Below are 12,173 nucleotides of genomic sequence, written 5' to 3'. Positions count from 1 at the left end.
CATGATCTCACTCTTTGGATCTCCCTTCCTCTTTCTCTTTCTTCTTTTCTCTCTCTTCCATTCTGTCTCTCTGTCTCTGTCTCTGTCTCTCTCTCAGTCTCTGTCTCCCTCCCCCATTAGTAAGCAGGCTGTGGTTGATTCTAGAAACCAAATAAAACAGGCCCTTTACTAAGGTGATTTGGAAAATTCAGGGATGTTTGGGGCACACACAGGAGGATGGTAAATCAGTAGGACAGAGAACTCATTCTTAGTTAAAATCATTTTATTCATCAAGTGGAGTGGGTTACAATGCTTGAGAAAAGGCCCAGGGGTAGAAAGGAATGGGTTCATTTAAAAGCAAAGACCCCAAAGTCACAGTACTTACTGGGAAGGGAGGAGATTGAGAAGGAACTAAAGAAACATAGACACATGCTAGGGTTGGGAAAATGGGGAGACCTTACTCACTCCTATGACAGAGAAAATGAATGGCTTCAAAATTGGGAACACTTAGGGTCCCCCCTCCCTCCCCAACTTAATCCCTTACCTAGTGATTAACCCTTTGGGAGAATGATGGAAAGCTGGGGACTTTCCAGTAGAGGAACCTCCTCATACCCCCTCTTCCTCCCACACATAGACTATGAGATGAAGATTGGAGAAGCTGAGCCTCTTGAACTTATGAGATCTTTGGTTGAAGAGTGAGAGATATTCTATCTCAGCGGCCCCACCTTGTTTGATGAAGAGAGGCATCATGGCCCCTATTGTTACCCTTAAACCCTTGCCCTCCCACATCCCCATTTCATTTCATGACCTTACCTTCTTTAGGTTTGACTTCAATCCCTTCTACTTCAGTTAAGCCTGTATTCAGTGCCTGAGCCAATGTGGGGTTGGGGCAAGGGTGAAGCAGACCCAAGAAGGTGAGATAGAATCATGGGGTTGGAGAAGCTTCATTATTGACCTTCCAGTTAAGGAGGATCCAAAGTCCACACAGCTTTGAAGGTCTCCAGACATGGGGATGCTTGATTTTCCTCCCTGGTTTTGTGTCTATGTACCTCTGAAGGGAAATCTACTACAGGTCTCTGACATCCCTTTCCTCCCATTCCTAAATTCTGTTTTGCTTCAGACTCCTCAGGTCTTAGGGTTAGAAACTTCAGCCTCTCTCCTGCCTCAGGCCCCATCCCAGACAGAAGGGGAAACCCTGGGAAAACCTTTCCACCTGTGGGTAATCCCACTCCAGCAAAAAGAGAATTAGTCTTAGAGGGCCCAGGGGACTGCTGCTCTGGTATGGTAGTGGGGAGGAAGGACCCAGAGAATCGTGGCCACTCATTTGAAAAAGGAGTTGAGAGTGGAGGGGGCAAAGAGGCAAGAGGAGGGAGCTCATTCCGGGGATTCTGGAAATGACAGCAGGGACTCAATAGGCAAGGAGCTTGGGGAGAGCCAAGACCTAGAGAGAAAGAGGAAAAAAGAGAGTCAGAAGGAATGACAGCTTGGTGTATTGTAGGGATTTTTAACCTGGGGTTCACAGATGCATGGGCAGATTTCAGTGAGTCTGCAAACTTGGATGGGGATAATATTTTGACAATTGTGTTTCAACTTAATTGGTTTCCATTGTATTTTATTTTGTACATTTAAAAACATTGTTTTGAGAAAGGGATCCATAATTTAAAAAAAAAGACTTAAGAACCCTCAGTAGTGATAAAGCATTCTTAAACTTTTTTTTTTAATTATGGTTTTGGTAGTGATAAAGAGTTTTCTCACTTATAGAATGAGAAAGTTGAATTGTTTGATCTCCAGGATCCCTCCCATCTCTAATTTAATGATCCTATGAATATCTCTATTCTCAATTTCTTCTCCCTCCCAAACTTCATCCCCTTTGTATCTCCTGGTACCACCTTGCTTACAATCTCATTGTCTGTATCTGTGCCTCACCTATAGATATGGTTTATAGATCCAGCACTTTAAGGAAATTACTGTGTGATTCCAACAGATCATTTAACCTAGTTCTACCACAGTATAAAATAGATACAATATCTGCCCTGCCTTGCCTACTTAGGAGGATTATTGTGAAGGCATTAAATATCACAAGAACTTGTCAACAAAATTATTAATGTTAAAAATATACCAAATAATATAAAAAATGTGAAAGTACTTTGATAAGTTTAAAGTGATTTAGCACGAGGACTCTATTGGTTCACATAGCGCATCCCTGGTCTTTATCTAGTCCTGACATTGCATCCTGGGATGCCAAAACTGGAAGGGTCCTTAGAACCCAGAATGTTGGAACATAAAACATAGTCTTAGACCTGGAAGCAGCCTTCAAACATAAAATTTCATAATTTATGGATAATTTAATTTAGAGAAGAACTCAAATATTATATATAGACAGGGAAGTGACTTTTCTAAGATCATACCATCAATTAGTGGGAGAGCCAGGATAAGAACCAATACACTACTGATTCCCAGATAGTGCATTTTTTTTTCCTAGAGCCATAACTCTCCAGGGTTTTGCCCCAGGGTACCAACTTTTGAGTGAGATGAAGTACTTTCTCTTCTTCTCCATAGTGAAGAGACTGCCATCTCCATGTCTTATGATCCTTCTCTGGCCTTCAATGAACCTCTTTACCCAGCTCCCCAGGCATATCCCAGCAACACTGAATCCTCAGTTGGACCATCATCTTTACTGCTACCACTCCACCCCAAACAGCTTTTGCCCTAGAGAAAATAATACATAGTAATGACTCTGTTTCTTATTATGTCACACTGTCTCCTTCTCTGCTCTTCTCATCTCCTCCCCATCTTCCCCACCTTGAGAATAATATGCCCCTATTTGCCCATCTTTGTATATACCCTTGGATGAGAAATATATTCTATCTCTCCCCTCACCTGGTAACCTCCTGAGGACAAGGTCCATCTTTCCTCTTCCCAGTGGATTTGCTCTTGGTTCCTCAGCTATCAGCACAGGCTAAAGAGGATACTTATAGACATCCCAATCTCAAACCTATTTCCTTAGGGTCTATTTCCTAATGCAGCTACATGGTTCAGTAGATCTCTGGACTTGGAGTTCAATTATAGCCTCAGATATTGAGCAAATTTCTTAACCTCTTAGAGCTTGAGTTTCTTCTTCTGTAAAATGAGGATAATAATAACGCCTACCTTCTAAGGTTATTGTGAGGATCAAGTGAGATAATCTATATGAAGCACTATATAAATGTCAGTTATGATGATGATGAATCATGATCATGATAATGATGATGACAATAATAAGTAATAATCTTATTCTGCACCAAATCAACTCTCCCAGGCATTCCCACAATTTCTTTCCTATAGGCAAGTGTGGAATGATAGAAACAGCTATGTCAGAACTCAGTTGAGTTCAAACCCTGCCTCTAAAATGTGCTAACTGGGTGATCTTAGATAGGTCATTTAATTTTTTTTTCAACCTCCAATTCCCCATTTGTAAAATGAGGATAGAGATACTTGTACCTATCTCTCATAGTTGCTGGAGGGAAAGTACTTTAAAGCTTCTAGTAACAAGAAGGATTTCTGACCCCTGAAGTACTTCTTCTTGGTTATTTATCTGATAGCAGCCTCTTTTCTTAGGAGGAGAAAATACAAGGGAGGGTAGGGTCCTATCAGACTACTTATAGTCCAGAATCTCTGAGCTCTGGGGTTGTAACTGCTTCTAAATTCAGTGAATCACATCCTTATTTTCTTCTTTTAAGGGTGGGAAGTAGGTAAGAATGGATGTAAGATCAAAAAGAACAACTGAAGTCAGTTGTGAAGAAATATTTGGGATTTTTTTTCCCCTCCTAAGGTGGTAGGCAGAGTATATAAAATGCCAGGCATTCAGTCAAGAAGACAAGTTTAAATTTGATATTTCCTATCTGTGTGTCCATGGGCAAGTCATTTAACCCTGTTTGCCTCAGTTTCCCCATCTTTAACATGAGTTGGAGAAGGAAATGGCAAACCATTCTATGATGTTTACCAAAAGAGGTCATAGAGTTGGAAATGACTGAAACAATTGAACAACAACCACAGCAACCTCAAACTACTGGAAAAATAGAGAAGTGAAGTCACTATAGGGCATTTCCAGGATTGGTGGGATGGGAGGAAGGTAGCAGGCAGGGCTACTCAAGAGCTCTGTCTAGCTCTGTTTCTGGACTGCATGTCCATGCAGGTCCTGAAATAGTCTTGCACCCACTGTGCCAGCAAACTCTGGGCCTAGGTTCCAGGAACTCGCTAGGGAAACTGGGAAAATTGACAGGAAGGATTCCCATATCCTGGAGCCTAGCATGGAGTAATTAAAGACAGCTTTTTATATGAAAATTGATAGGAATGGATAGAGGTACAAGAGAATGATGGAAATTTGGAAACTGGGGAGGAAGCAAAGCTATCTGGTCCCTCTAGAGGTCTTTGAAGTCATTTACACTGAAAAAATTCAACCCCTCACAAAAATATAAGACAAAACACCCTCCAGTCTGAGTTTCTCTTCTACTTTAAGATCCCCCTATCTCCTTCCAGAGCCACTCACGATGATCACTGCTGCTGCTTCCCTTCTTATCCCCAGTGGGCTCCAAGGAATTTGGGGGACGCCGTTGCCCTGCCAGCTGTTCCAGGATTGCCCGATGGGTGAACAGAACGGTGTGGAGGAGCTAGAAAGGGAGAAGATCAAGGCTCCAGAGATATCCTTCTAAGAATAACTGAAAAGGGTGACCAGGAAGGGATTGATTAAATGTGGAAGAGGAGGATGAGGAAAAGCAGAACAAGGAGGAAGGAGAGGAAAAGGAGAAGGAGGAAGAAGAGGAAGACTAGTGGCTAGAATGAGACTGGGGCAAGAAGCAGGACCTTGGAGGGAGGGACACTGGGAGAGGAAGAGTCTTTAAGCCTACCTCACTCTGCATACTGATGGGCACCAAGGCTGGACCATAAATGCCTGGGCCACCCAGCAACAAAGGGGATGGGGATGGGGGCCGCATATCCCATAGTGGATAGTTGACAACAATGAGTTTGCTGAAGTTGAACTTATAAGTAAACCTCTTGCCTTTGGTCTTGTGCAGGATTCTCTTATTGTAGTAATATCTAGAGAAAAAAAGGCTGAAGTTAGATAGACAACAGAATGAGCCAAAGATGGACCATCTCTTGGGGCCACTAGCTATTTTGCCCATACCACAGAATAGCTCATAGGCATGACTTGAAGCCTCAAAGGGCATGACCCTAAAGGGGGAAGTTATCAGAACCCCAGCTCTGATAGGATCAGAAACTAAAACCTAGAAGTCTTCCTTAACTCTGATCTTAATGGCTCAGAGCCTTGCTTCCCTCTCCCCTGGCTTTCCTTTTCTCACCTGAGGGCCCGGCTCAGCTTGTCATAGTTCATTTGTGGTTTGCACTTTCTTCGGCCCCAGAGGCGGGCCACTTCATCTGGGTCCTTGATGACAAACTCCCCATATTCTCCCTGCTGCCAGGCAATGACATGGCGGAACTCCTCTTTCTGAAGCAACTCCAGGATGAAATGCCATAGTTGGATCTGCCGGGAGCCTGGAGATGACTCTGCCTTGTAGGCCCAATCTGGGAAGGCTAGACCTGGAAGGATGAGACAGTAAAAGTCATTTTACCCAGTCCTTTCTCATAAGCAATTGTCCAATGATAGACCAACTTCCCTCTAAGGATAGTGTATAGATCTGAAAAAAGGGATCTCTTGGTGATGGACTAATTTGACACATTTTTTGGACAAGGTCAATATGAGAATTTATTTTGCTTTACTATGTATATCAGGAAGTTACCCAATCAATTTCAGTCATATCCAACTCTCTGTGATCCCATTTCAGATTTTCTTGGTAAAGACACCATTTCCTTCTCCAGCTCATTTTACAGATGAAGAAATTGAGGCAAACAAGGTTAAGTGATTTTCCTAGGGTCACATAGCTAGTAAGTATCTGAGGCCACATTTGAACTTAGGAAGATGGATCTTCCTGACTCCAGGCCCAATAATATCCACTGCATCATCTAGCTGAGTTCAAAATCAGCTTCAGACATTTACTAGCTATATAATCCTGGACAAGTGGCTTAAACCTCTTAGTTTTCTCATCTATAAAATGAGTATAGTAATAGTATACTATACTGGCTTGTTGTGGAGAATCAAATAAAAATAATAATTGTAAAACACTTAAAAAATCTTAAAATTCTATTTTTGTTATTTGTTACAAGGATTTTCTTTTTCCTAGGGTAGGGGATGATAGGAGGTAAAATTATGTTCGATAATTTTTAAAAATTAATTTAAAAGTATTTTAGAATATTTTCAAAAAAGACAAAGGAAACTATGCTTGGGGTAAAGAAAGGAGCTCCTCTGGGAACAATATCCTGTGGAAGAGTGGTAATGGTTTGAGAAGCTTCTTACCTGAGATCCAGTAGGAGCTAGGAACTGGGGGGATGCCCTCAGCCAGACAGTGGCAGTGCATTGTCCACTCCTAAGGGAGAGAGCTCTGTCCAAGTCTTGGGAAGCAGGAGGGACTAATTGAGAGAGGGAAACAGAGAGGGGAGATAAAGGGAAACTCAGAGAAAGAGGGAAAAATACCTATTGTGTAAGGAGCCAGAGATGGAGAGACATATAGACCAAAAAAAAAAAAAAGAAAAAGAAAAAGAAAGAAGTGAAAGGAAAGAAATAAAGAGTTCAGAGGGAAAGAAATTAAAGGTGGATTAGATTAAAGGAAGAAAATGAAGGTATAATAGAGGAGGGTAACTATGACCCAGAGCCAGGAAGTTTCCCTCATTTCCCCAGGGACTACACCTCAGATTGGGATACCATAATAACCCAGAGCCAGGGCTAGTGGTTTAGCCACTTAAATAGATGGAGGAGGGTAGGGAGGAGGAATAGTCAAGGGTCTTCTTTTGTCCCCTTTCTGCCCCTCCCCCAATATCAAGGGAATTAAAAAAGAGAGGGCCCTTCCCCTTCACACAGGGCTTAAGGGGATTGAGGATTTTCCTGACTAAAGACAAGAGAAAATGTAATTAATCTCACATTCTCTTTTTAAACAGTCAGTGTATGTGCGTGTGTGTGTGTGTGTGGGGGGGTGTTGTGGATAGAAAAGGAAAGGTGAGTGCAGCACTGCTATTTCTTTTCTTCCTATTGTCCCAACCCAGACACACATGGGTAGAGGGAAGATTCCTGAGAATTAATAAATCTAGGAAAAGAAGAAATGATATGGAATTCGCCTATGGATGGCAGTTAGGAGATCTGAGAATATATGTTACAAGTATTTGCCTTCTGGAAGGAATTTGCATTAGATAGAGGATGGCATGCCAGAAGGAAAGCACAGGATCCTAAGCCAAGAAGACAAAAGGAAATAATACAATTACCATATTGAGGTTAGATCTCAAGAAAGATTTCCCAGCAAGGAAGGACAAGATGGATAGGAAGGAGGAAGAAGAAACATTATGAAATCTCTTTCTTTTAGATCTTTCACTACAATGGAAAATTTTTTGTCTTAATTTTGTTTAAGGGAAAGGAGATCAGATAATTTCTTGCCTTAAGTTTTTCTCTCTGATGAGGTCAACATAACACTCAATTAGAATCATAAGTACAACCCTCCCATTTTATGTTCTAGAAGGTTTAAATGAAGAGATATAAAGGGATTTGTCCCAGATGGCCCAACAGTAAGTAGCAGAGTTGAATCTCTGTCTCCATTTCCCATGATGGGTACCAGATGGGGACCTGACTGACATGACAGAGGCTGGAGATCTGGCCTTGTAGTAGGAGGTCCAGGATTCAAGTCTCACATATACTGCCTAGATGTGGATCAAAAAAAATGCACCAAAAGGTGCATAAAAATGAGTTCATGTGTATTAAAGTTGCAGATTTCATTGCCTATAAATGCTAGAAGGGACCATGAACAAGTAATTCAGCACCTTCATTTTATAAATAAGGAAACTGAGTCCAAAAGATGGGACATGGCTTCCCCAGCAGCAGAGGAAGATTCCCAGATCCTCCCTTGGTTGTAAGAAATCTGATGGCATTTTCCTGGTCCACAGACATTCCAAGCTAAGCATCTAGATTTACAAAGGGGAAATGAAAATTTGCTTCCTAGGGTGAAACAAGTGCCTGCTCCTTACCTCTGTCAGTCACTAGGTACCCAGACTATGTTCCCTAAGAATAACAGAATTGATGGGGCCTCTTCCAGAAGAGAACAATAGTATATATTAGACTAAGGACTAAGTGAGTTCTGACACTACCACCATGTGGTCATAAGATTCAAGTCAGATTCAAGGAGTAGTCAGTAAAATTAGTCTGCTAGAAAACAGAATCCACGAAAAGTCGGGGGGGTGACAAATTGGGGAGCACTTGAGTTTGTATTTTAACTTAAAAGAAATAAGGAACTATTTATCATTTTTGAGGAGGGGATTGACAGGGTCAGAATGGAGTTTTGGTTTTGTTTTGGTTTTCGAGACAATTTGAAGGATTAAGTGATTTGTTAGTAGTTGTCTGTGGTCAAATTTGAATTCGGGTCCTCCTGACTCCAGGGCTGATACTTTATCCATTCATCTCATCTTGTAGCTGCCCCAGAACTGTTTGGCAGCCCATGTAAAGTATACATTAGAGAAAGAGCAGGATTGGAAGCAAGGGGAAAAAAATTTAACAACACTCCTGAACAAGGGTCAGATTTTTTTAAAATAGAAAATTGTTCCTTATGTCAAACCTTAGACAATAATGGTACACATCCCCACATAACCTGGTCAGTCAAAAGCATGATCCCAGGGCTGGGACCTGATATTGTTGTCCTTGCTGCTTTCCCCCATCCTCCTCCCACCACCTCCTCCAGAAGCTCTTCCTCATTGTGATGACCTCAGCATTATTCCCCCTCCAGCCACAGCAGCAGGGCCATCTCAGTGGCCTGAGCCACATAGAAAGTATTGAGAACCATAAATCATAAAGGATCATAACCTAATCGTGAATGATCGAGCTAGGAGGGGGGCCAACTCTCTTGACTTAGTTTGCTATGTTTCTAGAGGGGAAGTGGGGTCTGAACAACAAGTGAGAATGATTATGTCATTGTGTACCTAGCTATTATATTAATAATTTTCCTATCCTTCTCAGCTTCCACTTTCACATGATTATTAAGTCATTCTCATAATAACATTGGAGTTGATAATAATGGTGATGATTATAAAAATCAAGACTTTGATGGGAGCTTTCAAGTTAGAGAGGATATTCTGAGCAGAAATAATGAACCAAAACAGCAATTCACATTTCTACAAATCCTTTAAGGTTTACAAAAGGCTGTCCCTACAACAAACCCTTGAGCTAGTTCACTCAAGTATTATTGCCCCATTTTTTCAATGTAGAAACTTAGTCTCAAAGATTCCTTATTGATCTTGGTCACACAGTAAGTGTCAGAGTTAGGATTAGAACCTGATTCTGAGCTCATAGCTATTTTCATTAGACTACTTTGTCAGTCAGTTGATGAATCAATCTAGGCATAGGAGTCTTGGGAGGAAGCTTCAGAACACAGGGAGAACCTGGGAGGTTGAGGTCTGGGTGGGGAGAAATTCTGGAGAAATTCTTGACTCAAACAGTGCCTTCTTATAAGAGGAAGTAATTGAAGGAGACAGAGTCAGAACAGACAAATGGATGGACAGATAGGAACTCAGAGAGGATGGCAGATACACAACATCAGAGGCAGATGGACAAAGTAGTCCAGAAGGATCACATCTATTTGGAGTTTTTTTTTTTTTTTAACACCTAAAGCAGATCAGATCAGATCAGATCAGACAGTTCAAATTTGAAAAATTAGTGGTTATAGTGACAAAAAAGTTTAGTTCACCTGAAAAATGTAGTTAGGGACTGGGTAATCAGAGATAGAGGAAAATCAAGACAAAGAAAGTGAAAGATAAAAATACAGAGAGAGAGAGGGAGTTCGAGACAGGGAGAAGGAGACACAGAGATGGAAAAGTCAGATTAAGAAAGGAACCAAGAAACTTTAGATAGAATACAGACCTGGGTGGAAGAAGAAAAAGAACATGAAGGGACAGGACAGACACCACCATTTAAGCTAAAAAGAGAAACATGCTAAGGTTTTGGGGGGTTTTCCCCCAGCTCCAATTGTATAATTCTAAGAGAGAGACCCACAGGGGAAAAATAGAGATGGAGGAAGAGAGACAAAGAGAGATAGAGAAAAATTCACCCCCCCCCCCCCCCCCCCCGAAAAAGAGGTAGGCCTCCTGGGGAAGATTTCATGCTTGTTAGCATTGAACAAATGAGCCTACTTCCCCAGGCACCACCACCCCTCCTTCTCCAGATCCGTATCCCTCCCAACTACACACCTCCTCCCAATCCCCAATCTGATTAAAAGACTAGGGGCCAGGCCCCTTCACTCCTGTTTGATCTTCTGTACTGAGTGGAGGCCCCTCCTGAGACCTCTCTTAATGCTATTAGCTAAAGCTGCTTAGGGGAGGAGAGCCAGAGGGGTTGGTAAGGGGAGGGAGGGAGGGAAGAAAAGAAGGGAGGAGTTGGGGGCCCCCAAACCAGCCACCTTTTTCCCTTTGGAGATTCAAGGAAAGCGACCAGACTGCCCTTTTCTTTTTCCTCTCCACTCAAAGCTCCAGTGACTTCAAGGGGAGTGAGAGGGTTTAAATTCCAGGACATTAAACCTGGGTAGGTTGGTAGGGAATCCTAACATCCTAAGGTTGTGTTCCTCGCCTGGCCTGATCCAGATCCAAGGAGGTTATCATTCTGACTTTGGCCGTTTGTCTTTGTTTTTTTCTTGAATCCGTTTTGCCCAGTTTTTGTATTTGTTTAGCTCTATTTCTCTTTCCCTTCTGAAAAACAAAACCAAACCAAACAAAAAAACAAACATCCTATCTTTTACTTCCATCTGTCTGGAAAGTAGGAAGCACTTTCTTCTGTCTAAACAATATCCTTCCCACTGCAGTACCAGGCTCTTTGCTCTACTCTTTACTCTCTACCCCCCCAAACCTAAGATGAAGCCTATTTCTCTCCAGAATTCTTTTTCAGTATGTAGGATGCAGTTTCTTCTAAATCTAGGACTCAACATCTCTCTTGTGCCTCCCATCCCAGGCTGCTTCTCTTTAATCTTGCCCCAGGTTTCCTAGTCCCTCCCACCTCCCCCAATCTTGCTGAAGCCTGGGGCCCATCTCTCCTCTTCTATCCTACTCTCTCCTCCCTTCTCCCCGCCCCTGCTGACTCCTCTGATTCTTGGCTCTCAGGTCTCTGGGGGCTTTGGGATTTAAAAGGTTTGTGTAACTCTTGTGGAGCAGAAATCCAAACCGAGACCCTCCACCCAAGCACACTCCCCCCTACCCACACCGGGCTGGGTGGCTGAAGGTCACAGAGAAAGTCACATACACAAACCCAGAAAACCCCTTCCAATTTCCATGGCCTGGGGGTGGGGTGGGGGAGGAGGCAAGGAGTTAGAGGGAAAGCAGGGATAGTCATTCTCTTGGGTTAAATGGACAACAAAGCTCTCCTTCATATGCACCCTCTCTTTCAGGTACTCTATTTTCTTTTAGGTATCTTCTCACTTCCTCTTTCATTACATTTGTTCTTTCGATTCTTTCCTGCCTCCTTCTGTCTCCTCTGTTTCAGTCTCTTTTTCTGTTTCTCCTCTTCTTTCTCTCCCCCCTTTCTTTTCTCTCTTCCTCCTCTTTTTTCTTTCCTCTCTCCTCTCTATCTCCTCCTCTTCCTTCCCCCTTTTCTCCCCTTCTCTTCCCTTCTCTCCAGACTACTCACTTTTTTCTACTTTTTTCCCTATCTCTCCTTTTTTCCAAGCCTTTTAGTACCTTTGTCTCTGTCTGTCTTTCATGCTCTGTCTCTGTCTTTGTCTCTTTTGGGCTAAGTCTCTTTCTTTCTGGCTTACCTTCTCTCTCTGTCTTGCTCAATCTGTTTTCTGTCTCTAACTTGGTCTTACACTATCTCTGTCTCTGTTTCTGTCTTGTTCTGCTTGTCTTTTTCTGTCTATTTCTCGAGGTGATTTCTTCAAATCTAGAAACTGAACTCAAAAATCTATATATGCCGTATCACTTTCCATTCTGCAATGCAGGGTGTGTATGTGTGTAGGGGAGGGAGAAGGATCACTAGATTGCCCAGTTTTCTCCCATTTCTGCTGCATTCTTGCCCTACTACCTAGCTCCTTGGGCTCTTTCATAGTAGTGTGATGAAAGGCAAATCTACTCATTATGAATGCAAG

At 42.3% G+C, this 12,173-nt stretch overlaps 1 protein-coding gene across 1 annotated transcript; it reads right to left on the bottom strand.

Annotated features, from left to right (window-relative positions):
- Positions 1 to 286: 286 nt before the first annotated feature.
- LOC141511258 (ETS translocation variant 3-like protein) lies at positions 287 to 6,458 on the bottom strand. The gene is made up of 5 exons (XM_074220494.1): positions 6,371 to 6,458; positions 5,319 to 5,556; positions 4,866 to 5,055; positions 4,508 to 4,628; positions 287 to 1,420 (listed from the first exon to the last, which is right to left on the bottom strand). The coding sequence occupies exons 1-5, from the start codon at positions 6,429 to 6,431 to the stop codon at positions 942 to 944; spliced, it is 1,089 nt and encodes a 362-aa protein (XP_074076595.1). The 5' UTR covers positions 6,432 to 6,458; the 3' UTR covers positions 287 to 941.
- Between the last annotated feature and the right edge of the window lie 5,715 nt (positions 6,459 to 12,173).

Source organism: Macrotis lagotis, chromosome 2 (genome assembly GCF_037893015.1).
Source record: "Macrotis lagotis isolate mMagLag1 chromosome 2, bilby.v1.9.chrom.fasta, whole genome shotgun sequence".
NCBI lineage: Eukaryota > Metazoa > Chordata > Mammalia > Peramelemorphia > Peramelidae > Macrotis > Macrotis lagotis.
Note: the sequence above shows the minus strand (reverse complement) of the source record. Positions and strands in the feature narration are given on the sequence as shown.

What these genes read in the sequence shown, in the direction of transcription:
- LOC141511258 (XM_074220494.1), bottom strand. Translation starts at nt 6,431, where the DNA reads ATGCACTGCCACTGTCTGGCTGAGGGCATCCCCCCAGTTCCTAGCTCC. An exon ending in AAGCTGAGCCGGGCCCTCAG is followed by an intron (nt 5,056 to 5,318) that starts GTGAGAAAAGGA and finishes TTTTTTCTCTAG; the next exon opens with ATATTACTACAATAAGAGAA. An exon ending in CCATCAGTATGCAGAGTGAG is followed by an intron (nt 4,629 to 4,865) that starts GTAGGCTTAAAG and finishes CTCCCTTTCTAG; the next exon opens with CTCCTCCACACCGTTCTGTT.